At 39.1% G+C, this 24,781-nt stretch overlaps 1 protein-coding gene across 4 annotated transcripts in view; it reads right to left on the minus strand.

Annotated features, from left to right (window-relative positions):
* The window catches only part of CFAP70 (cilia and flagella associated protein 70), a 118,782-nt gene that overhangs the window by 67,153 nt on the left and 26,848 nt on the right, over window positions 1-24,781 (minus strand). For 3 of the 4 annotated variants that reach the window (XM_074382383.1, XM_074382385.1, XM_074382384.1), the window contains exons 8-13: window positions 21,805-21,899; window positions 16,515-16,614; window positions 14,763-14,897; window positions 2,802-2,972; window positions 2,164-2,244; window positions 1-92 (exon numbers count right to left, since the gene is read on the minus strand). In XM_074382383.1, coding sequence (XP_074238484.1) covers window positions 1-92; window positions 2,164-2,244; window positions 2,802-2,972; window positions 14,763-14,897; window positions 16,515-16,614; window positions 21,805-21,899 — 674 coding nt within the window. The remainder of the gene's footprint in view (window positions 93-2,163; window positions 2,245-2,801; window positions 2,973-14,762; window positions 14,898-16,514; window positions 16,615-21,804; window positions 21,900-24,781) is intronic. The other variant, XM_074382382.1, reaches the window with a different exon arrangement.

Consider the following 24,781-nt stretch of genomic DNA (forward strand, 5'->3'; position numbering starts at 1 on the left):
CTTCTGGCTAGCTCCTCTGGCATTCGCTTTGGAACCAAGGCTTTGTCCAGCTGAATTTCTAACACAATGTATGTCCTTGCTTCTATGTATTGCTGTAAAGGCATTGTTTTTTTTTATGAATTATTTCCAGAAAAAAAATTTATGAAAAATTTACTAATATAAGATGATGCTCACAATATATTAAGTGAGAAAACTCCATATATAACTATATAAACAGGGCTTCACAATACTTTCCCAGGATCTGTTTTACATGAATGCTATTCTTTCTTCCAGCAACCTTCTTTCAGGTGGCTCCTGCAGAAATATTCTCTTCCTTCTTATATTTTTACTTACAGTCTCTTCACTACAAGCTACCAACTCCAACTGCTAGAAATATACCCAGATTTTTGCCAGTATCCTAAATACAACATGTCCAAACTTGAATTTATTATTTCCCCAATGTCAGTCTCTTTTTTTACTTTTCTCTTAGTGGTGTTGCCATCCTTCCCAAAAGTGAGGCTTGCAACTTGAGTTATCTTTAACTTTTCTTCATCAGTACCCCCAAAGCTTCCCAATTGCTAACTCCTTGCCTCTGCAGGTTTCTGACTTTCTTTACTACAACCTCTGCCCTAAATAAAACTGTCAACACTCATCTATACTATAAGAAAAGCCTGCAGTCCTGCCCTACCTTCAGTCTCTCTCTTTTTTTTTTTTTTTGAGACAGTTTCGCTCTTGTTACCCAGGCTGGAGTGCAATGGCGCAATCTCGGCTCACCGCAACCTCCGCTTCCTGGGTTCAGGCAATTCTCCTGCCTCAGCCTCCCGAGTAGCTGGGATTACAGGCACGTGCCACCATGCCCAGCTAATTTTTTGTATTTTTAGTAGAGACGGGGTTTCACCATGTTGACCAGGATGGCCTCGATCTCTTGACCTCGTGATCCACCCGCCTGGGCCTCCCAAAGTGCTGGGATTGCAGGCGTGAGCCACCGCGCCCAGCCAGTCTCTTTTTTTTACACCCTTGCAAGAATTCCTGAAACACACATGAGGTCTTATTTCTACGTGACTTCAAAACCTTTGGTGTGAATCTCAAAGAAGAGTTTCCAGAATCCCTCATCAGCTATGCAATAAAGTCCAAACTTTTAAAGAAGTTTTAAAGACTTTTAAAGACTTTTTCAAGTCTTTCCATTACCCGATTCAGCCTCTCTTGTCTTTCCTACCTCTTTATAAAATCTCTCCTTTAACTACTCTGTATACCATACACTGTAATTAACTGACACACTATAAATTCTGCTCTTGCATATTCTCTGTGTTGTTCTCTCTCTAGTTGTTCCCTAGCTCTGAAATGCCTCTCCCTCCATCTTCATCTGGCAAACAAGTCTCTTCATCTTTCATTACTTAGTATGGATATCACCTCCTTCATGAAGCCTTCCCTTAGACTGCCCCATCCTAATCTTTGTCTCCTCAGAGCCCATACAGAACTTTTATTTGTACTTCTATTACAGCACTCATCAAAATTATATACTATGGTTAGTTATGTACTTGTCTGTTTCTCCTGCCAGATGCTGAGTTTCCTGAAGGCAGACGAATAAATGCTGCAGATGATACATCTTTGCATCCCTTATAATGTTTAACATAGTAGAATTAATAAAAGGTATAAAATTTTAATGCTGGAAAGGACTTTTTTTTTTTTTTTTTTTTGAGATGGAGTTTCGCTCTTGTTACCCAGGCTGGAGTGCAATGGCGCGATCTCAGCTCACCACAACCTCCACCTCCTGGGTTCAAGCAATTCTCCTGCCTCAGCCTTCAGAGTAGCTGGGAATACAGGCACATGCCACCATGCCCAGCTAATTTTTATATTTTTAGTAGAGATGGGGTTTCACCTTGTTGACCAGGATGGTCTCGATCTCTTGACCTCGTGATCCACCCGCCTCGGCCTCCCAAAGTGCTGGGAATATAGGCGTGAGCCACCATGCCCGGCTGGAAAGGACCTTATAATTAACCCGGTATCAGTTTATTTTACAGAGTTTCAACAAGACAGAGAAATTTGCCCAAAGTAATAAATTGGTCATGGACAAATACAGGATGATAACTAACATCCTGCCCTGAGCATTTTCCAATGAAAATACTTGCTTAATACAGGTCTGGTTAACTTAATCTTAGTTTTCCAAACTTCATGCATAGTTACCTGTCCTTCAGGATTGTGACTTAGAGGGGGTTCACCTTCCAAAGGAGTATCTGAGCTCTGAGATTTTATACTAGGTGCCTGCTGAAAGAAAATGAACATACCTCAAAAACTGAATTCCTACACGGTCTTCATAATGACAAGAACAATGATCTCTACATTGCATCAAAATGCAAACTAACTGCAGTCATAAAAAATAATGAGCTCACGTCTTCTGCAGGGACATGGATGAAGCTGGAAACCATCATTCTCAGCAAACTAACACAGGAACAGAAAACCAAACACTGCATGTTCTCATTAAGTGGCAAATGAACAATGAAAACACATGGACACAGGGAGGGGAACATCACATACCAGGGTCTGTTGGGGGTGAGGGGCAAGGGGATGGAAAGCATTAGGACAAACATCTAATGTATGCAGGGCTTAAAATCTAGATGACAGGTTGATAGGTACAGCAAACCACCATAGCACATGTATACCTATGTAACAAACCTGCACATTCTGCATATGTATCCCAGAACCTAAAGTAAAATTTTTTTAAAAATGCAAACTAACATTGATATAAGTCACCAAGTGAGAAATCAGTGAAGCCTCTGGAATGTAAACTAACAAGCAAAATCATCACCTTCTCAACAACCTACCATATCCCCAGGCCTCAGCCTTCCATCTATATCTTTTTCTTTCACTGGTTTATCTTCTTTCAGATTCTTAGGAACAGCTGGCTTGGACAGTGGAGAAATAATTCCTCCTATTTTATTATTATGAATCAAGTGATGGCCAAGATCCCGAAACAAGCTGAATAAACACTTGGTCTGAAAAACAAAAAAACAAAAGCAATACATGAGACAAACTTCAAAGAAAGCCATTTTTTTTTTTATTATTTAGTTTTCCAAACAATTTCAGCATTTAACATTAGAGAGAGAAGGAACCTGAAACAATTCATTGTATTTCCCTCTTTTAGAACAGGTAAAATCACCACAGAAAGTTAGTTGCCTACTCTATCATTTAAAGGATTTAGAGGACACCTTACAACCTGGCTTCATTCTGGTGTATCATAACTCTTATAATCAGAATGCTTTTAATCTTTGACAAAGAATTTCAAATTAGGCTGGACATGGTGGCTCACACCTGTAATCCAGGCACTTTGGCAGGAGGACTATGTGAGCTTAGTAGTTTGAGACCAGCTTAGGCAAAATAGTGAGACTTTATCTCTATAAAAACAAACAAAAAAAATCAGCAAAGTCTGGTGGCACATGCCTGTAGTCCTAGCTACTGGGGAGACTGAGGTGGGAGAATCGCTTGAGCCCAAGCAGTCAAGGCTGCAGTGAACCATGACTGACTGTATCACTACATTCCAGCCTGGGCTACAGAACGAGATCCTGTCAAAAAGAAAAAAAAAGCCTGGGTGCAGTGGCTCACATCTGTAATCCCAGCACTTTAGGAGACCGAGCCAGACGGATCACTTGAGATCAGAAGTTTGAGACTAGCCTGGCCAACATGGTGATAACCTGTCTCTACTAAAAATACAAAAATTAGCCGGGTGTGGTGGCACAGGCCTGAGGCAGGAGAATCACTTGAACCTGGGAGGCAGAGGTTACAAAGACCTGAGATGGTGTACTGCAGCCTGGGTGATAGAGCAAGACTCCATTTTTTAAAAATTAATTAATTAATTAACATTAAGAGGTTGAATTCACTTCTATACAAGAAATAGTATCTATTTAGTTACCATGACCTAGCAGTTATAATTGGAAGGATAAGGCAAGTTTAAAAAGTTCAAAGCAAAACCTTTGTATGGAAAAATTCAAACTACAGGTAGTGCTCGACTTACGACCACGGTTGGGAACGCGGAACAGTCGTAACACGATTTGGTTGTAAGTTGAGTAGGCTACATGTACAGTTGAAATGGTGCATGTGGAGATGGTAGTGCTGCCGGAAGTTGGTCCACACTGTCGTAGGCCCAGCTGGGCAACGTTTGCACTGCCAGACGCAGAGCAGTAGTGGCTAGTGATTGTGGTCGTAAAGTCGAATGGTCATAAGTTACATAGGTTGTAAGTCGATCAATACCTGTATAGATAAATCACTAGAAAAGGATTGTATAACAATTTTTTCCCTAAAAATTATCTTTTTAAATAAATGATTTTTAAATTAGACAACATGGATGATTCTGAAAATAATTTATGTTGAATGAAAAAAAACAGACCAAAGGAGGCCAGGCTAGAGGGGAAGGAGTGGACAGAAGTGGGCAAAGGAATAATAGAAGACACAAAAAACTTTGGGAGCTAATGCGTGTACCTTCATTATCTTGATGGTGGTGATAGTTCCACAGATGTACAGATACGTCAAAACTTTAAAATTGTACAATTTAAATATATGCAGTTTATTTGTCAATTTTACCTCAATAAAGCTGTTTGAACAAACAATCCAACAATGTTAATTGTAAATTCTAAAAATCACTCACAATCCTACCACCTTTGTGATAAATACTGTATTTCATTGATTCAAAGACATAAGCTTTCTCAAATTTTAACATCTCTGGGGTATGTTCTATAATAAGAGCATTTCATATAAGTGGTATCATAAAATACAGTCTTTTCCATCTGCCTTCTTTCACTTAGCATGTTTTTGAGGTTCATCCATGCTATAGCATCTATCAGTTGGTTCATTACTTTTTTATTTATTATTTTAGTTATTTATTTATTTGAGGCAGAGTCTCACGCTGTCACCTAGACTGGAGTGCAGTGGCACAATCACAGTTCACTGCAACCTCTGCCTTCTGGGCTCAAGCCATCAGCCTACCTCAGCTTCCAGAGTAACTGGGACTATAGGCACACATCACCACCCCAGCTAATTTTTGTATTTTTTGTAGAGATGAGGTCTCACCATGTTGCCCAGGCTTGTTTCAAACTTCTGGCCTCAATGGTCTGTCCACCTCAGCCCCTCGAAGTGCTGGGGCTACAGGTATGAACCACTGCACCTGATCCAAGTTTACTACTTTTTTAGAAAACAGGTTGGGCACAGTGGCTCACACCTGTAATCCCAGTACTTTGGGAGATCAAGGCAAGGGGGGTCAATCGCTTGACCCCAGGAGTTTGACACCAGCCTGGGAAACGCAATGAGCTTCTGTCTCTTAAAAAAAATATTAATTAGGTGGATGTGGTAGCATATGCCTACAGTTCCAGTTACTCAGGAGGGTAAGGTAGAGGATCACTTGAGCCCAGTAGTTCAAGGCTGCAGTGAGCTATGATAGTACCACTGCACTCTAGCCTGGTGACAGAGACCCATCGCAAAACAAAACAAAACCCAGCTTTATCAATACTCACATTTATATAAGTTACCCATTTAAAGTGCACGATTCAAGCCGGGCGCGGTGGCTCAAGCCTGTAATCCCAGCACTTTGGGAGGCCGAGGCGGGTGGATCACGAGGTCAAGAGATCGAGACCATCCTGGTCAACATGGTGAAACCCCGTCTCTACTAAAGGTGCAAAAAATTGGCTGGGCATGGTGGCACGTGCCTGTAATTCCAGCTACTCAGGAGGCTGAGACAGGAGAATTGCCTGAACCCAGGAGGCGGAGGTTGCGGTGAGCCGAGATCGCGCCATTGCACTCCAGCCTGGGTAACAAGAGTGAAACTCCGTCTCAAAAAAAATAAATAAATAAATAAAAAATAAAGTGCACGATTCAGTGATTTGGGAATTTTACACCATTAGTAGTTCATTCCTTTTCACTGCAAAACAGTATTCCCTTGTTTAGATATACCACATTTTGTTTATCTGCAGACATTTGGATTATTGTGAGCTTTTAGCTATTATAAATAATTCTGCAATAAACATTTACATATGGCCGGGCATGGTGGTTCACGCCTGTAATCCCAGTACTTTGGGAGGCCAAAGCAGGCAGATCATGAGGTCAGGAGATCAAGACCATCCTGGCCAGTATGGTGAAACCCCATCTCTCTACTAAAATCCAAAAAAAAAAATAAAAATTAGCCAGGCGTGGTGGCATGTGCCTGTAGTCCCAGTTACTCAGGAGGCTGAGGCAGGGGAATTGCTTGAACCCAGGAGGTGGAGGTTTCAGTGAGCTAAGATCACGCCACTGCACTCCAGCCTGGCGACAGTGTAAGACTCTGTCTCAAAAACAAAACAAAACAAAACAACAACAACAACAACAAAAACCCATTCACATATAGGTCTTCGTGTGAATACAGTTTTCTTTTCTCTTAGAAATTCCTGGAAATGATTTGTTGGATTGTATGGCAAGTTTTTATTTACCATAGATATTCTTGTTTTTGTTTTTTTGAGACAGGGTATCACTCTTGTCACTTAAGCTGGAGTGCAGTAGCATGATCATGGCTCACTGCAGCCTTGACTACCTGCTGGGCTCATGTGGTCCACTCACCTCAGCCTCCCAAGCAGTGGAACTACAGGCATGTACAAACACACCCAACTAATTTTTGTATTTTTCTGTAAAGATGGGGTTTTGCCATTTTGCTGGCTGGTCTCCAACTTCTGAGCTCAAGCAATCTACCCATTTCAGCCTTCCAAAGTCCTGGGATTACAGGCTTGAGCCACTGTGCCTAGCCAGATTTTTCTATACAGTTGTCTTTTCAAGTATTGAGAGTAGAATACTGAAATTTCTAAATATTATTGCCAAATTGACTATTTCTCCTTTCAATTCTGTTGAGTTTTGCTTCAAGTATTATGAGGTGATTGTGTTGTATTGTTAGTTGCGTATACACTTATAATTGCCCTGTCTTCCTAATGAATTGATGCTTTAATCATTGTGACATGCCACTATGTCTTCGGTAATATGTATTTCTAGTTTTAAAAACTATTTTGTCTGGCATTATTGTAGTTAGTCAGCTATTATATTTTTGTTTGCATAGTGTATCTTTTGTACTTTTTTACTTCAACCTTTTGTGTATTTGAATCTAAGGTGTGTCTACTTTAAATAGCATATAATTGAATCTTGATTTTTTTGTAAATCCAATTTAATAATTTCTATCCTTTTATCAGTGTGTTTAGACCACTTACATATTATTGTTTTGAAATACTTGGATTTTTATTTTCCATGCTATTTGTTTTCTACTTATCATCTGTTTTGTTGTTGTTGTTGTTCTGTCCTTCTTTTAACTATCTTACGTTAAATAAATATTTGTGATAACCCATTTAATTCCTTTGTTGAGATAAATATATATGATATATACATAAATATATATATAATACTATACACATACACATATATATATATGTACCTATCTATATGTATACACAATTTTCTTAGTGGTTACTTAGGGATTACAATATACATCCTAACTAATCACAGTCTATTTCACATCAATACTAACTTAATTTTGGTAAAATACAGAAACTTGGCTCCACTATAGCTCCATTCTATCCTCCTTCACGCTATTATAATATAAATTATATCTATATGTCCAATCATGTCTTCTAAAGAGGTGAAGAGTAAAAATGAAAAAGTTATATTTCTAAACTCCTTTATATTAACTTATATTTAACCATTTAAAGTAATCCTCATTTCTTCTTATGGATTCAAGTTAGCAACTGGTGTCATTTCCTTTCAAGCTGAAAGCCTTGTTTTAGTATTTCTTGCAAGGTAAGTTTCCTAGCAACAAATTCTTTCAGCATTTATCTGAAGATGTCTTTATTTTGCCTTTTTTTTTAAATGAGACAGAGTCTTACTCTGTCATCCAGGCTGGAGTGCAGTGGTGCAATCTTGGCTCACTGTAACCTTCTGCCTCAGCAATTCTCCTGCCTCAGCCTCTCTAGCTGTTGGGATTATAGGCATGCACCACCACACCTGGGTAATTTTTGTATTTGCAGTAGATACAGAGTCTCATCATGTTGGCCAGGCTGGTCTCAAACTCCTGACCTCAGGTGATCCACCCACTTCTACCTCTGAAAGTGCTGGGATTACAGGTGTGAGCCACTGTGCCCAGCCCTACCTTTGTTTTTGGTTGGCGCTGTGTGTGTGTGTGTGTGTGTGTGTGTGTGTGTGTGTGTGTATGTGTTTCATTCAGAATTTCACATATGTTATTCCATTGCTTTATGGCTTCCATTGTTTCAGATGAAAAATCAGCAATTAACCCTATTGATTCTCCCCTGTAGGTGATGAGTTGTTTTTCTCTTGTTGCATTCGTCATGTTCTCTTTGTCTCTCTCGTTCACTTGACTACATAAAATATGTAAATTTGGGGTCTCTGCATGCTGATCCTAACTGAAATTTTCTGAACTCCTTGGATCTGTAAATTAATGCTTTCATCAAATGTGGGATATTTGCAGACATTATTATGTCTTTATACTCTTCCCTCTTGGGACTCTCATTACAAGTTTGTTGGTTGCCTTCCACCGACATTGCCATTTTGATATAGTTTGGATCTTTATCCCCTAGAAAGCTCATATTGAAATGTGATCCCCCTCCAGTGGGTGGGCAGAGTGAGAAAACCATGTCTCAAAAAAAAAAAAAAAAAAGGAAGAAAGAAAGAAAAAAGAAAAGAAATGTGATCCCTAATGTTGTAGGTAGGGCCTGGTGGGAGGTGTTAGGGTCATGGGGTAGATCCCTCATAAATGGCTTGGTGCTATCCTTGCAGGAATGAGTTCTCACTCTGTTAGTTACAAGAGATCTGCTTGTTAAACATAATCTGGTACCACCCTCCCCTCTTTCATGCTCTTTCTCTCACCTTGTGACATGCCTGCTTCCCCTTTGCCTTCCATCATGATTGTAATGAGATAGAGTAGGGATGGGGTTTGGCATTCAGCTCACTCCCACTAGATCATTCTTTCATGTATTCTTGAGTAAAGATGAGAGTCCCCCACTAGATCATTCTTTCATGTATTCTTGAGTAAAGACGAGAGTGGGGAAGGTAGAAAAGCCCTAGGCAAGAAGGCCTCAAACTCCTTAGCTTTTCATGCATTAGTACTTCTCAGCTTATTGATGCTTTTGGTCCATTTCAAGGATGGTGAAATGGCTTTTTGTCAATTTGTCCAGCTTTATGGTTGCTTTTGTGGGGAAATGATTTGTCAACCTCCTCTCACTTGGCCATAGCCAGAGATACTTCCTTTTTAATGTTCTCTCTATATATTTTAATTATTGTGAAAAATGTAATCAAATTTATATTTTGATTTTCATTTAACAGACTACGATATGCATTCTCTCACGTTTTAAAATTTTTCATGAGGGTAATTTTTAATATATGCAGAAAATTCCCCTATCATATGTGTATAATAAAAGTGATAGCTAAAATTTTCTGTGTGCCAACTACATTCCAAGTGCTTTATATATTTCATCCCATTTAATAGGTAAAACAATTCTAGGAAACAAGTATTGCCTCCATTTTACTGATGAATACAGTAAAGGTGAGACAAATTTAGTCACTTGCCTGAAGTCATCCAGCTAGTAAATGGCAGTTCCAGAATTCAAATTCTAGGCTGCCTCAGTGGGTTATCAAAGCTCATAACTTTTCTATTATGATACATTATTTCCCTCAGATTCACCAAGAGTATCTTCATATAGAAAGGTTTGGATACACTTCCAATTATTCCCTTGAAATAGTTTCCTAGAAGTAGAAGTCCTGTTGGAAAGGATATAAGTATTTCAAGCTTCTGAATACATATGGACAATAAATATTTTTGCAAAAAGTTTTTACCAATTTATGCTTTTACTAGCAGTGAATGAAAGTTGTTTTACAGAGATGGAGCAAGAATCCTCTTTTTAGAGGCCTGTGCCCCCGAGGCATGGAAATAATGAAAAATTCTGAAGTTCCTTCAAAAGAAATTCTAGGCACCTAGCTAGCACCAGAAATAAATAAGTAACTTAAACAAGAAGGTAATAGTAGCCAAAAACAATAGCCAAGGAAGTTAAAGTTCAAGAGCTGTTTGCTTTATAGAAACTAAATATAACATCTTAATATATGTCCCTGAGTTGTCTTTCTGAGTCTCAGACCCCACTGAGGAACCACTGACAGGATTAGTCAGCACTGCACTCAGATCAGCTGAATGGATCAGACCCCAGATAAGGCGAAAGGGAAGACTGAACTATATGGTCCTTTGTTCTAAATTTTTTCCTGGGGTGCTTGGAGAAAGTCACTCCCTCTAGCCAGTTAACATTTTTCTACTGACCCCAAATTTTTAAACAAAGCCTCTCTTCCTTAACAATTGCAAATCACGCCGGGCGCAGTGGCTCAAGCCTGTAATCCCAGCACTTTGGGAGGCCGAGGCGGGTGGATCACGAGGTCGAGAGATCGAGACCATCCTGGTCAACATGGTGAAACCCCGTCTCTACTAAAAGTGCAAAAAATTAGCTGGGCATGGTGGCACGTGCCTGTAATCCCAGCTACTCAGGAGGCTGAGGCAGGAGAATTGCCTGAACCCAGGAGGCAGAGGTTGCGGTGAGCCGAGATCGCGCCATTGCACTCCAGCCTGGGTAACAAGGGCGAAACTCCGTCTCAAAAAAAAAAAAAAAAAAAAAAAACAATTGCAAATCAGAAAATCTTTGAATCTACCTACCACTTGCAACCCCCACCCCTGCTTCAACATATCCTGCCCTTTTAAGCTTAAACCAATGTGTAACTTGCATGTATTGATTTATGATTTTGCCTGTAGCTTCTGCTTTCCTGAAAGTTACCTCTGCCTTTAAAAAATCATTGCCTGCAAGCCACAGGGAAGTCAGGATTTGAAAATTTAGCTGCCTGGTCCTCCTTGCTTGGCATCCTGCAAGGAAAACCTTTATTTCTATCACGGCAAATCCTGGTGCAGATACATGGTTTTACTGCATCAGGTGAGCAGACATCGGTTTGGTTCTATAACATTATCATACCTTTGCCACCAATGGACATTATCATATTTTAAAGAATTTTCAAGATTTTTAAGTAAAATGATAACTATTGTTATTTAAATTTGTAATTCCTTGATTAATAAGTAAGGCCAGATGTCTCTTCTTAGATCTATTGGCCACTGGCACTTCTTTTGTGAACTACTATTTCATGTGCTTTGCATAAAATTTGTTAGTCTTCTAGATTGAAAAAAACTACTGTATTTCAGGGATAGTAGCTATCTTTCAGGAAATTACTATATTTCAGAAATAGTAGCTATCTTTCTGATGTGTATTCAAATATTTTCCCTAGGTCTTCAGTTACATTGCAATTTTGTATATGAAGATTATTTTATATATAGAAACTTCACGTTTTTGGTAAACAAAATACTTTCTTTTATACTTTTCATTGCTTTCAAGCCTAGAAAATTTTCTCTTAATTTGTATCTTTAATTAATACTCATTTTTATAGTCTTCACATTTAACTTTTCTTTTTCTTTCTTTCTTTTTTTTTTTTTTTTTTTTTTTGTTGTTGAGACAGAGTCTCACTCTATCTCCAGGCTAGAGTGCAGTGGCACGATCTCAGTTCACTGCAACCTCCCAACTCCCTGGTTCAAGCCATTCTCCTGCCTCAGCCTCCCAAGTAGCTGGGATTACAGGCATGTGCCACCACACCCAGCTAATTTTTGTATTTTTAGTAAGAGACGAGGTTTCACCATGTTGGCCAGGATGGTCTTGATCTCCTGACCTTGTGATCTGCCTGCTTCAGCCTCCCACAGTGTTAGGATTACAGGTGTGAGCCACCGCACCTGGCCACATTTAACTTATTTTAATAAATTCATTTGAAATTTATTTTGATCTATGTTATATGTAACACTTTTGCATTCTTCTCTGTCATTTTTTTTTTATTTTTAATTTTTTTTGAGACAGGGTGTCACTCTGTCACTCAGGCATGTTCACAGCTTGCTGCAGCCTTGACCTTCTGGGCTCAATCAATCCTCCTACCTCAGCATCTGGAGTTGCTAAGACTATAGGCATGTGCCACCATACTCTGCTAATTTACAAAACAATTTTGTAGAGATGGGGTCCCACCATGTTGCCCTGGCTTGTCTTGAATTCCTGGCTCAACTGATCCTCCCACTTCAGTCTCCTGAAGTGCTGGGATTACAGGTGTGAGCCGCCATGTCCAGCCTTCTTTCCTATTTAACTATCTATAAAGCATTAATAATCCTTTTCTCTTTTTTTGAGATGGAGTCTCGTTCTGTCACCAGGCTGAAGTGCAGAGTTGCCATCTCCATTCACTGCAACCTCCACCTCCTGGTTCAAGCGATTCTCCTCCCTCAGCCTCCTGAATAGCTGGGACTACAGGTGCGCGCCATCACATTCAGCTAATTTTTGTATTTTCAATACAGACTGGGTTTCACCATGTTGGCCAGGATGGTCTCGATCTCTTGACCTTGTAATCCACCTGCCTCAGCCTCCCAAAGTGCTGGGATTACATGCATGAGCCATGACACCAGGCCTATAAAGCATTAATAATTATCCTTTTTAATGGCTATACATTTCATCATTTTTATTTACTATGATGTACTAAGCCTTCCTCTATTAGTAAACATTTAACCTTATTTTAGTTTTTGCTATTATAGGTTTCAAAAAGTTTCATGAATATGAGATTTTTGAACTTATTAAATTATGTCCTTAAAACAAATTCCCGACTGGGCACAATGGCTCAACACCTGTAATCCTAGCACTTGGGGAGGCTGAGACGGGCAGGCAGATCACCTGAGGCCAGGAGTTCACAATCAGCCTGGCTAACGCGGTAAAACCCTGTTTCTACTAAAAATACAATAAATTAGCTGAGTGTGGTGGTGCATGCCTATAATCCCAGCTACTCAGGAGGCCGAGGCAGGAGAATCACTTGAACCCAGGAGGTGGAGGTTGCAGTGAGCCAAGATCATGCTTGTACTCCAGCTTGGGCAACAAGAGTGAAACTCCATCTCAAAAAAAATAAAATTAAATAAGTAAATAAGTAAATGAATTCCTATAAATGTGGCTTCTAGTTCAAAAGATACTGTTGTAGAAACAGTTTACTATTCATCTACAGCTAGAATGATGGGGTTTTCATGAATTTATTGTTGAAAAATAGTTGTCCTAATAACAGTGACATAATAGCACATTTTTGTTATTGTTGTGTGTTTTACAAAGCCTCACTTTCTCCTGGGAAGCAACATGATAAAACTGCCTTTTTGCTTGAATACATATATATGATTTTAACATTTTAACACCTAAAAATGGGGAAAAAAAATTTAGTTCATTAATTACCACATGGATTTCAGTTTTTCCATACTTAACACAACAGACTTTGTTTTCTTTTTCTTATATATACTTTTTGAGAGAGTCTTGCTCTGTCACCCAGGGTGGTGTACAGAGGTACAATTTTGGCTCACTGCAACCTCTGCCTACAGGCACCAGGCTCTGCAAATTTTTGTATTTTTAGTAGAGATGGGGTTTTGTCATGTTGGCCAGGCTAGTCTCAAACCCTTAGCCTCAGGCAATCTGCCTACTTCTACCACCCACAGTGCTGGGATTACAGGTGTGAGAAATCAAACCCAGCCACAACACTTATGCTAAAAGTTTTGTATTCAAATTTATTGAGGTAAAATTAAAATACAATAAAAATAAACCAAACATATTTAAAGTATACAATTTCATCAATTTTGACATGTGTATACCTATGAAGCCATCACCACAATCAAGATAACCATCATTTCCATCATCCCTAATATTTTCCTCTCATTCCTTTGGAATCCATCCCTCCTTTTATCGCTGTTCCCAGGTAACCATTAATCTGCTTTTTATCAATATAGATAAATTACTTTATCAGAATTGCATATAAATGTAATTACATAGAATGTACTTTCCAAGACCCTGTCTCTATAAAAATACATTTTTTTAAATAGCCAAGCACAGTGGTGTAGTCCCAGCTACTCAAAAGGCTGAGGTAGGAGGATCCCTTGAGCACAGGAATTTGAGGCAGTAGTGAGCTAAGATTGTGCCACTGCACTCGAAAGTGAGACCCATATCTCTTTAAAACAAAAAAAAATACTCTCTTTTCTCTTTTGTCTGCCTTCTTTCTTTTAGCACAATGCATTTGAGATTCATCCATGCTGTTGCATGTATCATTAGTTCATTCCTTTTTATTGCTGAATAGTATTCCATTGTACAGAGGAACCAAACAATTTGTTTTCTGTGTTCTCTGTTCACCTGTTGATAGATATTTAGGTTGTTTTCAGTTTTTGCCTTTTCATTGTCCTAAATTTTTTAAGGTCCAATGCAGAATGACTATAAAGCCATATACGGTCGGGCGCCATGGCTCATGCCTATAATCCCAGCTCTATGGGAGGCCGAGGCAGGTGGATCACGAGGTCAAGAGATCGAGACCATCTTGGTCAACATGGTGAAACCCCATCTTTACTAAAAATACAAAAATTATCTGGCACAGTGGCGCACGCCTATAGTCCCAGCTACTCAGGAGGCTGAGGCAGAAGAACTGCTTGAACCCAGGAGGCGGAGGGTGCGGTGAGCCGAGATCGCGCCATTGCACTCCAGCCTGGGTAACAAGAGCAAAACTCCGTCTCCAAAAAAAAAAAAGCTATATATTTAATATCCTAGTATACCAACCGGTTCTAAATATCAATTGCAACGACATATATGCTAAAGATGCAAGAAAACAAATATATAAATTACCAGGATGCTTTTTATGCAATTTTTTCTTACCTTTTCATGGACTACATTGTCTAGGTAAGGGTAAACGTGAAAAGCTCCCCGAATTCTCTTCACACCTGGATACAATAATGGGACCATATTAACATAAGCCACACCATGAAACGAAAGCTGACCTTCTTCATCAGTCTAAAGGAATAAAAACAGAGAGTTATTAGTGCTATAAGCAATATAGTATAAGGTATGGAGCTCTGACTTAGCACTTCAAAGGCCTAGTTTTAGAAACTAACTCTGCCACTTAGCCAGTTATGTGACTTTGGGCCAGTACCATAAGACATTTTGGGCCTTCTTTATCTTCAAAATGGGTTTGATAATATGATGATCACTGAGATAATGCATACAAACAGTGTTAACAGTAAAAGCAGTAGTTGACACAAGCAGACACTTGTATCAAGTTAAAAAGAACCTCAGAAAATATCAAATTAATTAAATAATACACAAATTAATTGATAATATATATCAAACAAAAAGTCAATTTCACCATGTGGCTTCTTAGGAGAAAGTAAAGCTTTATAAAAAGCAACAATAATAACAATAACAAAAAACTTATAAAAAATCAAAAGCTATGGCTTTTAGCTTTAGTTCACAGACTCATACAAATAAAAGGGGCCTTACAAATTATCTGGACCAGTGATGACAAATAGGCTTTAACTTATGTCTCAATTGTCATTAATTGGTGGAGGTGTTTTAGTATGGTTGGTTGAGAAAAATTCTTTGTATTTATCAGGGTTCAAAGGCATAGAGTGCCTTGATTGATTAGCACTATCTACTATGGATGAAGGCAGATGAATAAGTCTCCTGTCCTGTATTTACCATATTTGATCTCATCTAAATTCTCATTGCAAAGATGAAAAATGCGTTAATAAATATATTAACAGCATTTTTAATGGTTGTATTGTTTGCCGTGGAAAATTTTTATAGGGAAAAAATTAGTTTTGTGAAAGAAAACACATTTAATTCCAAGCATAAAAGTAATCTCTTTGATTTCACCTATTATAATAATAATTAGCAACTAGATTTAAAAGTCATATGTTCATGTGATAACATATAGGTTAGCAATCTAAGGAAAGTTAGCCAATACTTATAATATACTACAAATGGAGAAATGAGTATACAGTAGTAGCATTTTTATTATGCAAAAAGCCTATGTTTAAAGTCAGCCAAACAATTCAGATACTTATTAAGTATCTGCTATTTGCCATACATCATGCTAGGTATCGTGGATAATACAAATCAGTCTATGACATGACTTCTACCCTCCAGGAGTTTATGAACAAGCAGAAAAGACCAGACACGCACAGGTAAAACAATAGATAATATGTACTAGGCTCATCAAAGCTGTACCTTTTCAAAATAGTAGTATATCTAAGATCCCTATTACACTAATTAGCAGGCTTAAACATTTTAAGTAGGTAAGTTTAACCTTTGGTAAAACTATTGTGAAGGGCAAAAGAGAAATAGGGTATCTGGTAATAAAGCCTAGAGAGCTAGAGAGTTTTTAGTGAACAATGGGGAACTAGGGTGGCCAATAATCTTGGTTTTCCCAGGACAGAGGAGTTTCCTGGGAATGAGACTTTCAGTGCTAAAACAAATGAAGTTCAGGGCAAATCAGGATGAGCCAGTCACCTTAAGGAAAACAGCTATATTAGTTCACATTTTCTCTTTGGTATCAGAATTGAAGCAGAATAACAGGTTGGGTCTGATTCTACATTTCTTATATAAATATTTCTGAGGGGCCATATTTACCTTTTCAGTTTTGCCAGCTTTCCCTTTGGATACAGTAATCAGAGGAACTCTTGTGATCTCTACAGGCCAAAGCCGGCAATCGGCAATTCGCTTCTGAAAACTGCAAATCAAGAATCAATCCATTAGCATTACATGCAAAATTAAAGTCAGTTTAATTTAGGTTAAATGGAAATATTCTCTTTCAGAAAGTAATATAGAATATACACATATAAAAATTGGGGGGCCGGGCTCAGTCGCTCATGTCTGTAAATGTCAGCACTTTGAGAGGCTGAGGCAGGAAGATGGTCTGAGTCTAGCTGTTCAAGACCAGTCTGGGCAACATGGCAAAATTCCATCTCTACAAAATATACAAAAAAAAAAAAAAAAGAAAGAAAGAAAATTAGCTGGGCATGGCAGCAAATACCTGTGGTCTCAGCTATTTGGGGAGGCTGAAGTGGGAGGATAGCTTGAACCTAAGAGGTCAAGTCTGCAGTGAGCTGTGATCGTGCCACTGCACTCTCACCTGGGCTAAAGAGTGAGACCCTGACTCAAAAAAAAAAAAAAAAAAAAAAAGAAGCTTATTAGTTTGGTGGTTTTTAAAACTTTCCCATATCTATAACATTCCAAATATAATTCTGCTCAACTGCTAGCAGAGGCAAATTGAACATTCTTAGAGCAATTTAGGAACATAAATTTAAAAACCTTAAAAAAATCCATAGTCTTTGACTATAAATTCCACTTCTAGTGATTTATTCTATAGAAATAATGAGACAAGTTTACAAATGGTATAAAATTGTTTATTTCTACTGTGAAAATAGTGTCCAGTTTCCAGCTTTGAAGTAATCCCTCCTGTCCTTACAAGAAAAATGTTGATCAAATGGAAATAAACAACATTTCTCAGATCCATCATAGAACTGAGGTCAGAAGGCAAAAACTGCCATCCTAAAATTGAGGGAGACAGGAAAATACAGAGGATCACAGCTGCGATCAGCTTAAAGACAGCAGAAGCCAGTGGTGCCAGTAACTGGTAGATACAGTTTAATGGTAATTTTGACAAATTGCTATAGGCAGAATGGAAGTTAAGTGGACTAGATGGAAGTTAAAAACTCCAGGGGGCCCACTGTTAAGGGTTCCCACACTTAACGTAAGTTTTAAATCCAGGAGCCTCACCAAGTTCTCACAGTGAAGATGGAAGAAAAATACCCTCATATTTCAGGCAGGGAGAGAAGAAAAGTAACCATTTTGAAATATGGGCACAGTGTACTTCCTATCAAAGGGTTGGCCTTTAAGGTAAACTACCTTACCAGATCCTTATCTGATCTCAGGGAAGGGAATTTAGACAACTCCAACCTGTCTCGCTTCCATAAGGATAGGAGAAAAAAAGATTATGAAACACTTCTGAAAGTCACAGCCCAAGGACCCAAACCTATTTACTGAGACTTAATCACAGGTTATAGAATACTCCCCTCCCAACAATGTGCCACCACATCAACAGAGTTTCAACATAATAGCAATGAATTACAACTGAGAGGGCTACAAACCACTCTATTAGAGAAGTTCTTGGACAAATCCAAAGATAACAGGGGAGGTGGGGGGAGGAAAAGGAAACTGAAGCCTCTGGCACTTAAAACTATAACAAACAAGAAACACAACCCATCTTCTAACCAGATTAACATAAAACTTCACACTAAAAATACTAGTTACCCCAATTCCTATTAACCTATACATAATGTCTAGCTTTCAAATTAAAAAGCTATGAAGAATGCTATAAGGCAAGAAAAAATACAGTCCAAATAGCCAAAGCTAGCATAAGAACTGGACTAGGATACAACATAGATTTTAGAATTATCAGAAAGGAAATTTAAAGTAACTATGATTATGTTAAAGACTCTTACGAAAAAAGTAGGTAACATGCAAGAACAGATAGGTAATGTTAGCAGAGATGGAAACTCTAAGAAAGAAACAAAAGGAAATGCTAGATATCAAAAACACAAACAAAAATGAATAATTCACTTGATGGGCTTATCAGCTGACTAGACATTGCTAAGGAAAAAAAAAATCAGTGAATGTGGTTATATGTGAATAGAAATGCCCCAAACTGAAATGCAAAGGAAAAAAAAATCATAACAGAATATCCAAGACTTGTGGAACAACTACAAAAGGTGTAACTAGGCATAACAGAAAGATAAGAAAGAAAAGAGCAGAAGAAATATTTGAAGTAGGCCAGGCGTGGTGGCTCACGCCTGTAATCCCAGAACTTTGGGAGGCCAAGGCAGGTGGATCACCTGAGGTCAGCAGTACGAAACCAGCCTGGCCAACATGGTGAAACCCCGTCTCTCCTAAAAATACAAAAATTAGCGGCGAATTGTGGTGGGCGCCTGTAATCCCAGCTACTCAGGGAGGCTCAGGCAGGAGAATCACCTGAATCCGGGAGGTGGAGGTTGTAGTGAGCCAAGATCACGCCACTGCACTCCAGCCTTGGCAACAGAGCAAGATTCCATCTCAAAAAAAAAAAAAAAAAAAAGGAAAAAAAAGCAAGAAATATTTTAAGTAATAATAGCTGAGAATTTTCCAAAATTAATTACAGACACCAAACCACAGATCCAGAAATCTCAGAGAATACCAAGTAGACTAAGTACAAAAACAAACAAACAAAAAACTTTATCTAGGCATATCATTTTCAAACTACAAAAAAGAAAATCTTAAAAAAAGCCAGAGGAAAAAACACTTTACCTATAGAGGAACAAGTATTAGAAATACACTGGACTTCTCTTCAGAAACCATGAAGGAAGAAGAGAATAGAGAAAAATATTCAAAGCTGTGAAAGAAAAACCCACCAACTTAGAATTCTGTACCTACTAAAATTGCCCTTCAAAAGTGAAGAGAAATAAACTCTTTTTAGAACAAACAAAAATTAGAGGAGTTTCTGGCAAGGAGATGTGCCTTACAAGAAATGCTATAAGTTTCCTTCTCTAAGAGAGAAGGAAAATGACATGAGTCAGAAACTTGTATCAACATAAAAAGGAGCATCAGGAAATGTTATAAATGAAGGTAAAATAAATTTTTTCATGTTTTTCATTCTTAATAGATCCAATAACTATTTGTTCAAAGTAATAATGGCAACAATGTATCCTCAACAAAATATTAGCAAATCCAACTAACAATGTGCAAAAATAATTAATTATATACCATGACCAAGTGGGGGACCAGGGGTATATAAAAACTCTAAAATATCTGCTCATTTTTTCTGCTCAATTTTTCTATAAATCTAAAGATACTCTAAAAAAACCAGACTATTCTTTTTTTAAAGTCAGAGTTGTTCATTCAGATTGCATATAGATTGATAATCCCCCAATTCTCATCTCTACCTAATGACCAGGTCAGTGTGACCAAGACTGATAGTTACCTACACAATATCAGCATATCTGTTCTTTAGTACTTAAATCTTGATTTAGACTGGGTGACAATGGTTCAACTAAAATACTTTATTTATTTATTTATTTATTTATTTATTTATTTATTTATTTATTTATTTTGAGACGGAGTTTCACTCTTGTTACCCAGGCCGGAGTGCAATGGCGCGATCTCGGCTCGGCGCGATCTCGGTTCACCGCAACCTCCGCCTCCTGGGTTCAGGCAATTCTCCTGCCTCAGCCTCCTGAGTAGCTGGGATTACAGGCACGTGCCACCATGCCCAGCTAATTTTTTGTATTTTTAGTAGAGACGGGGTTTCACCATGTTGACCAGGATGGTCTCGATCTCTTGACCTCGTGATCCACCCGCCTCAGCCTCCCAAAGTGCTGGGATTACAGGTTTGAGCCACCGCGCCCGGCTTAAAATACTTCATTGTCTAGCCTTCTTGCATCCAGAGGTTGGCTAATGAGATATAAACAGAAGTTGCCAGATTCCAGGAAGGTTACACAAGAGGGTTTAAGACAGCCAGCATGTGTCCTTTTTTTATGCATAATCATTCTCCTCTTCCAAATTTCTGCCAGAAATGTGAGTCTGCAAGCTGGAGCTCCAGCAGCCAGCTTTGGACCCTAAGACAACCCTGTGGATGAAGTCACATACTAAAGAAGGTGTAGCAAAAAAGAAAGATCCTGGAGCCTGGATATCTAATAACACTGTATAAGCATCATACATACCAGTTCTGGACTTTTTTGGGGGTGGGGGAAAGGAGTCTTGCTCTGTCGCCAGGCTGGAGTGCAGTAGCACAATCTTGGCTCACTGCAACCTCTGCCTCTCGGGTTCAAGTGATTATCCTGCCTCAGCTTCCAAAGTAGCTGGGACTATAGGCGCATGCCACCATACCCAGCTATTTTTTTGTATTGTTAGTAGAGACAAGGTTTCACAATGTTGGCCAGGATGGTCTTGATCTCTTGGCCTCATGATCCACCCGTCTTGGCCTCCCAAAGTGCTGGGATTACAGGTGTGAGCCACTGCACCCAGCTGCCTTTTTTTTTTTTTTTTTTTTTTTTTGAGATGGAGTTTCTCTCTTGTTGGCCAGGCTGGAGTGCAATGGCGTGATCTTGGCTCGTTGCAACCTCCAGCTCCTGGGATCAAGCGATTTTCCTGCCTCAGCCTCCCAAGTAGCTGAGATTACAGGCATGCGTCACCATACCTGGCTAATTTTGTATCTTTAGTAGAGATGGCATTTCTCCATGTTGGTCAGGCTGGCCTCAAACTCTCGACCTCAGGTGATCCACCCGCCTTGGCCTCCCAAAGTGCTGGGATTACAGGCATAAGCCACTATGCCCAGCATTTTTGTTTTGTTTTGTTTTGTTGTTGTTTTTTTTTTTTCTTTCTTTTTTTTTTAAGAGAAAAGGTATCACTCCATTGCCCAGGCTAGAGTGCAGTGGTAAAATCACAGCTCACTGCAGCCTCACCCTCCTGGGCTCAATCAATCCTACCACCTCATCCTCACAAGTAGCTAAGCCTACAGGTGCATATCTGCACCAAACGGTGTGTATGTGTGTGTGTGTAGAGCCAGGGTCTTGCTTTGTTGCCCAGGCTGGTCTTGAACCTGCTTCAGCCTCTCAAAGTGCTGGCATCATAGGCATGAGACACCAGGTGCAGCTGGACTTCTTTTATATAAAAGAGGAATAAGCACTCACTTTGGTTAAACCACCATCACTGGGTGTTTCCATTATTAGTAGATGAACACAACATCACTCTAACATAGAGATGTGATAAATAAGAAAGTCTCAATTGAAAATCACCTTAACTCAAATATAAATAAAATTAACAAAAGTAACATTTCTTCCCACTTATAAGCCTTTGTGGATTAAACATACTTCCTTCCTCTTCTTACCTGACCACTGCAGGAGGATCAAGGTAGCAGCGACTTTCCAGGTCCCAAATAATCCTTTTCTTTATGCACTCTGCTTGATTCCTAAATTCCCTGTCCTATAAAATATAAGATAGAGACTTCTGTTCTCTGTGTGTGTGCCACGATTTCATTCTGCTCCATCTATAGGGCATTCTTTTAATGGATTTGTTCACATTTTTCCTACTACTGTTGCTACTATAAGTATGACTACTATTGCAACTACTACCACCACCTTAAAATTATGGGTATTTTATTATTAATAAAGTATATAAGGTAAGATAAATTACATATATAATAGTTACATTGATCCAGTACTAAGATCCAAATACTGACTAACATAACCTCAATCAATGATTCTCACCCTAGATCCATATTAAAATCATCTGGGGTTAAAAAAACAACAACAACAACAAAAAGACCAGGCGCAGTGGCTCAAGCCTGTAATCCCAGCACTTTGGGAGGCCGAGGCGGGTGGATCACAAGGTCAAGAGATCGAGACCATCCTGGTCAACATGGTGAAACCCCGTCTCTACTAAAAATACAAAAAATTAGCTGGGCATGGTGGCGCATGCCTGTAATCCCAGCTACTCAGAAGGCTGAGGCAGGAGAATTGCCTGAACCCAGGAGGCGGAGGTTGCAGTGATCCGAGATCACGCCACTGCACTCCAGCCTGGGTAACAAGAGCGAAACTCCGTCTCACACACACACACACACACACACACACACACACACACACAAAACTAGACTCAGTGCAGTGGCTCACACCTGTAATCCCAACATTTTGGGAGGCCAAGGCAGGAGTACTGCTTGAGGCCAGGAGTTCAAACCAGGCTGGGCAACAAAGTGAGACCTTCATCTCTAAAAAATATATATAAAAATTAGCTGAGCATGGTGGCATGTGCCTGTGGTTCCAGCTACTCAGGAGGCTGAGGCAGGAGGATCGCTTGAGCATAGGAGGTTGAGGCTACAATGAGCCTCAATAATCGTACCACTGCATTCCTGCTTGGGTGACAGAGTAAGACCCTGTCTAAAAAAAAAAAAACAAAACAAACAAAAAACAAGAAAAAACAAGAAACACCTGGCATTGGTAATGTTTTAAAAGTAAATTCTTACAATTCTTACATAGTTTACACAGGTTAGCACTTAGCCATTGTTATTGTTGTTTCACATGCTTTCCTGGTGACTGTAATTTGCAGCCAGGGTTGAGAATTAATTATCTAAACTAAAACATAATATATAATCTGAATATCTAAAATAAAATGTCTGATCTAAATTAAAATATACATCTAAGAAAAGTATGAACTTTTTTTTTTAGATGGAGTCTCTCTCTGTCACCCAGGCTGGAGTGCAATGGCGTAATCTTGGCTCAGTACAACCTCTTTCTCCCAGTTTCAAGTGATTCTCCTGCCTCAGCCTCCTGAGTAGCCGAGATTACAGGTGGCTGCCACCATGCCTGGCTAATTTTTGTATTTTTAGTAGAGACGGGGTTTCACCATGTTGGTCAGGCTGGTCTTGAACTCCCAACCCCATGATCTGCCTGCCTTAGTCTCCCAAAGTGCTAGGATTACAGGCGTGAGCCACTGTGCCCGGCCAAGTACTAATTTTTACTAATCATACTGATGTGAAAAGATACCACACAGTGTTTCACCAATAGTGTTAGCCTCATCTCTACTATTTTAAATATTTAGAGTCAGACAATGAAAAATAATTCAACTATCCCCATTTAACAAATTATTCTATTAAATGTTTCCATCAGTGGATTATCAGCTAATTCAAGAAACATTTGTAAGTGTGCTATACCATTTTCTATGTCCTTGACAAATTTTTGTGTTCATTAATATAATTAATAAGTATATATTAAAGTATGTCTGTACAATGTCATATTATACAGCAAGTACAAATAAAGAAAAAGAGTGAGACTGCTCTTTATGTAATGTGGAAAAATCTCCAAAATACACCACAAAGTAAAAGCAAGTTGTATAGAGTATGTGTAAGTATACATTCTTTACATTTGTGTAACAAAAACAATGGGGAAAGAATGCATATATGCATTAGTTAGTACATATATGTCTGTCTGATTAAACGTTTTATACACCCAGTTAAAAAACAAAAAACAGGCTGGCCGCGGTTGCTCGTGCCTGTAATCCCAGCACTTTGGGAGGCTGAGGTGGGTGGATCACTTAAGATCAGGAGTTAGAGACCAGCCTGGTCAATATGGTGAAATCCTGTCTCTACTAAAAATACAAAAATTAGCAGGGCATGGTGACATGCGCCAGTAAAACCAGCTACTCAGGTGGCTGAGGCATGAGAATAGCTGGAACTCAAGAGACGGAGGTTGCAGTGAGTAAAGATTGCATCACTGCACTCCAGCGTGGGTGACAGAGTGAGACTCTGTCTCAAACAAACAAACAAAACATTAATACCTTGAAATAAAGCAAAAATAGCGTTTTTTTCCTAACAGATTCTAGTTCCAAAAATAACAAGACTTTGAATACTTCCTGAAAATCTGGACAGCCTAAAGAAAAGTACCATTATTGGCCAGGCACGGTGGCTCACACCTATAATCCCAGTACTTTGGGGGGCCGAGGCAGGTGAATCACCTGAGGTCAGGAGTTCAAGACCAGCCTAGCCAACATGGTGAAACCCATTCTGTACCAAAAATACAAACATTAGCCAGGTGTGGTGGCGGGCACCTGTAATCCCAGCTACTTGGAGGTGGGAGAATCACTTGAACCCAGGAGGCAGAGGTGGCAGTGAGCCGAGATTGCACCATTGCACTCCAGCCTGGACAACAGGAGCAAAACTCCAGGTCAAAAAAAAAAAAAAAAGAAAGAAAGAAAGAAAGAAAAGAAAAGTACTTTTATCCCTAATGTTTATTATGCTGATGTCTGAAGGTATTTTATAATCTTTGTATATCTGAGAATCAAGTGAAGAAACCTGCAGTTTTGCCATGAATAGA

This window comes from Saimiri boliviensis, chromosome 12 (assembly GCF_048565385.1).
Source record: "Saimiri boliviensis isolate mSaiBol1 chromosome 12, mSaiBol1.pri, whole genome shotgun sequence".
Taxonomy (NCBI): domain Eukaryota; kingdom Metazoa; phylum Chordata; class Mammalia; order Primates; family Cebidae; genus Saimiri; species Saimiri boliviensis.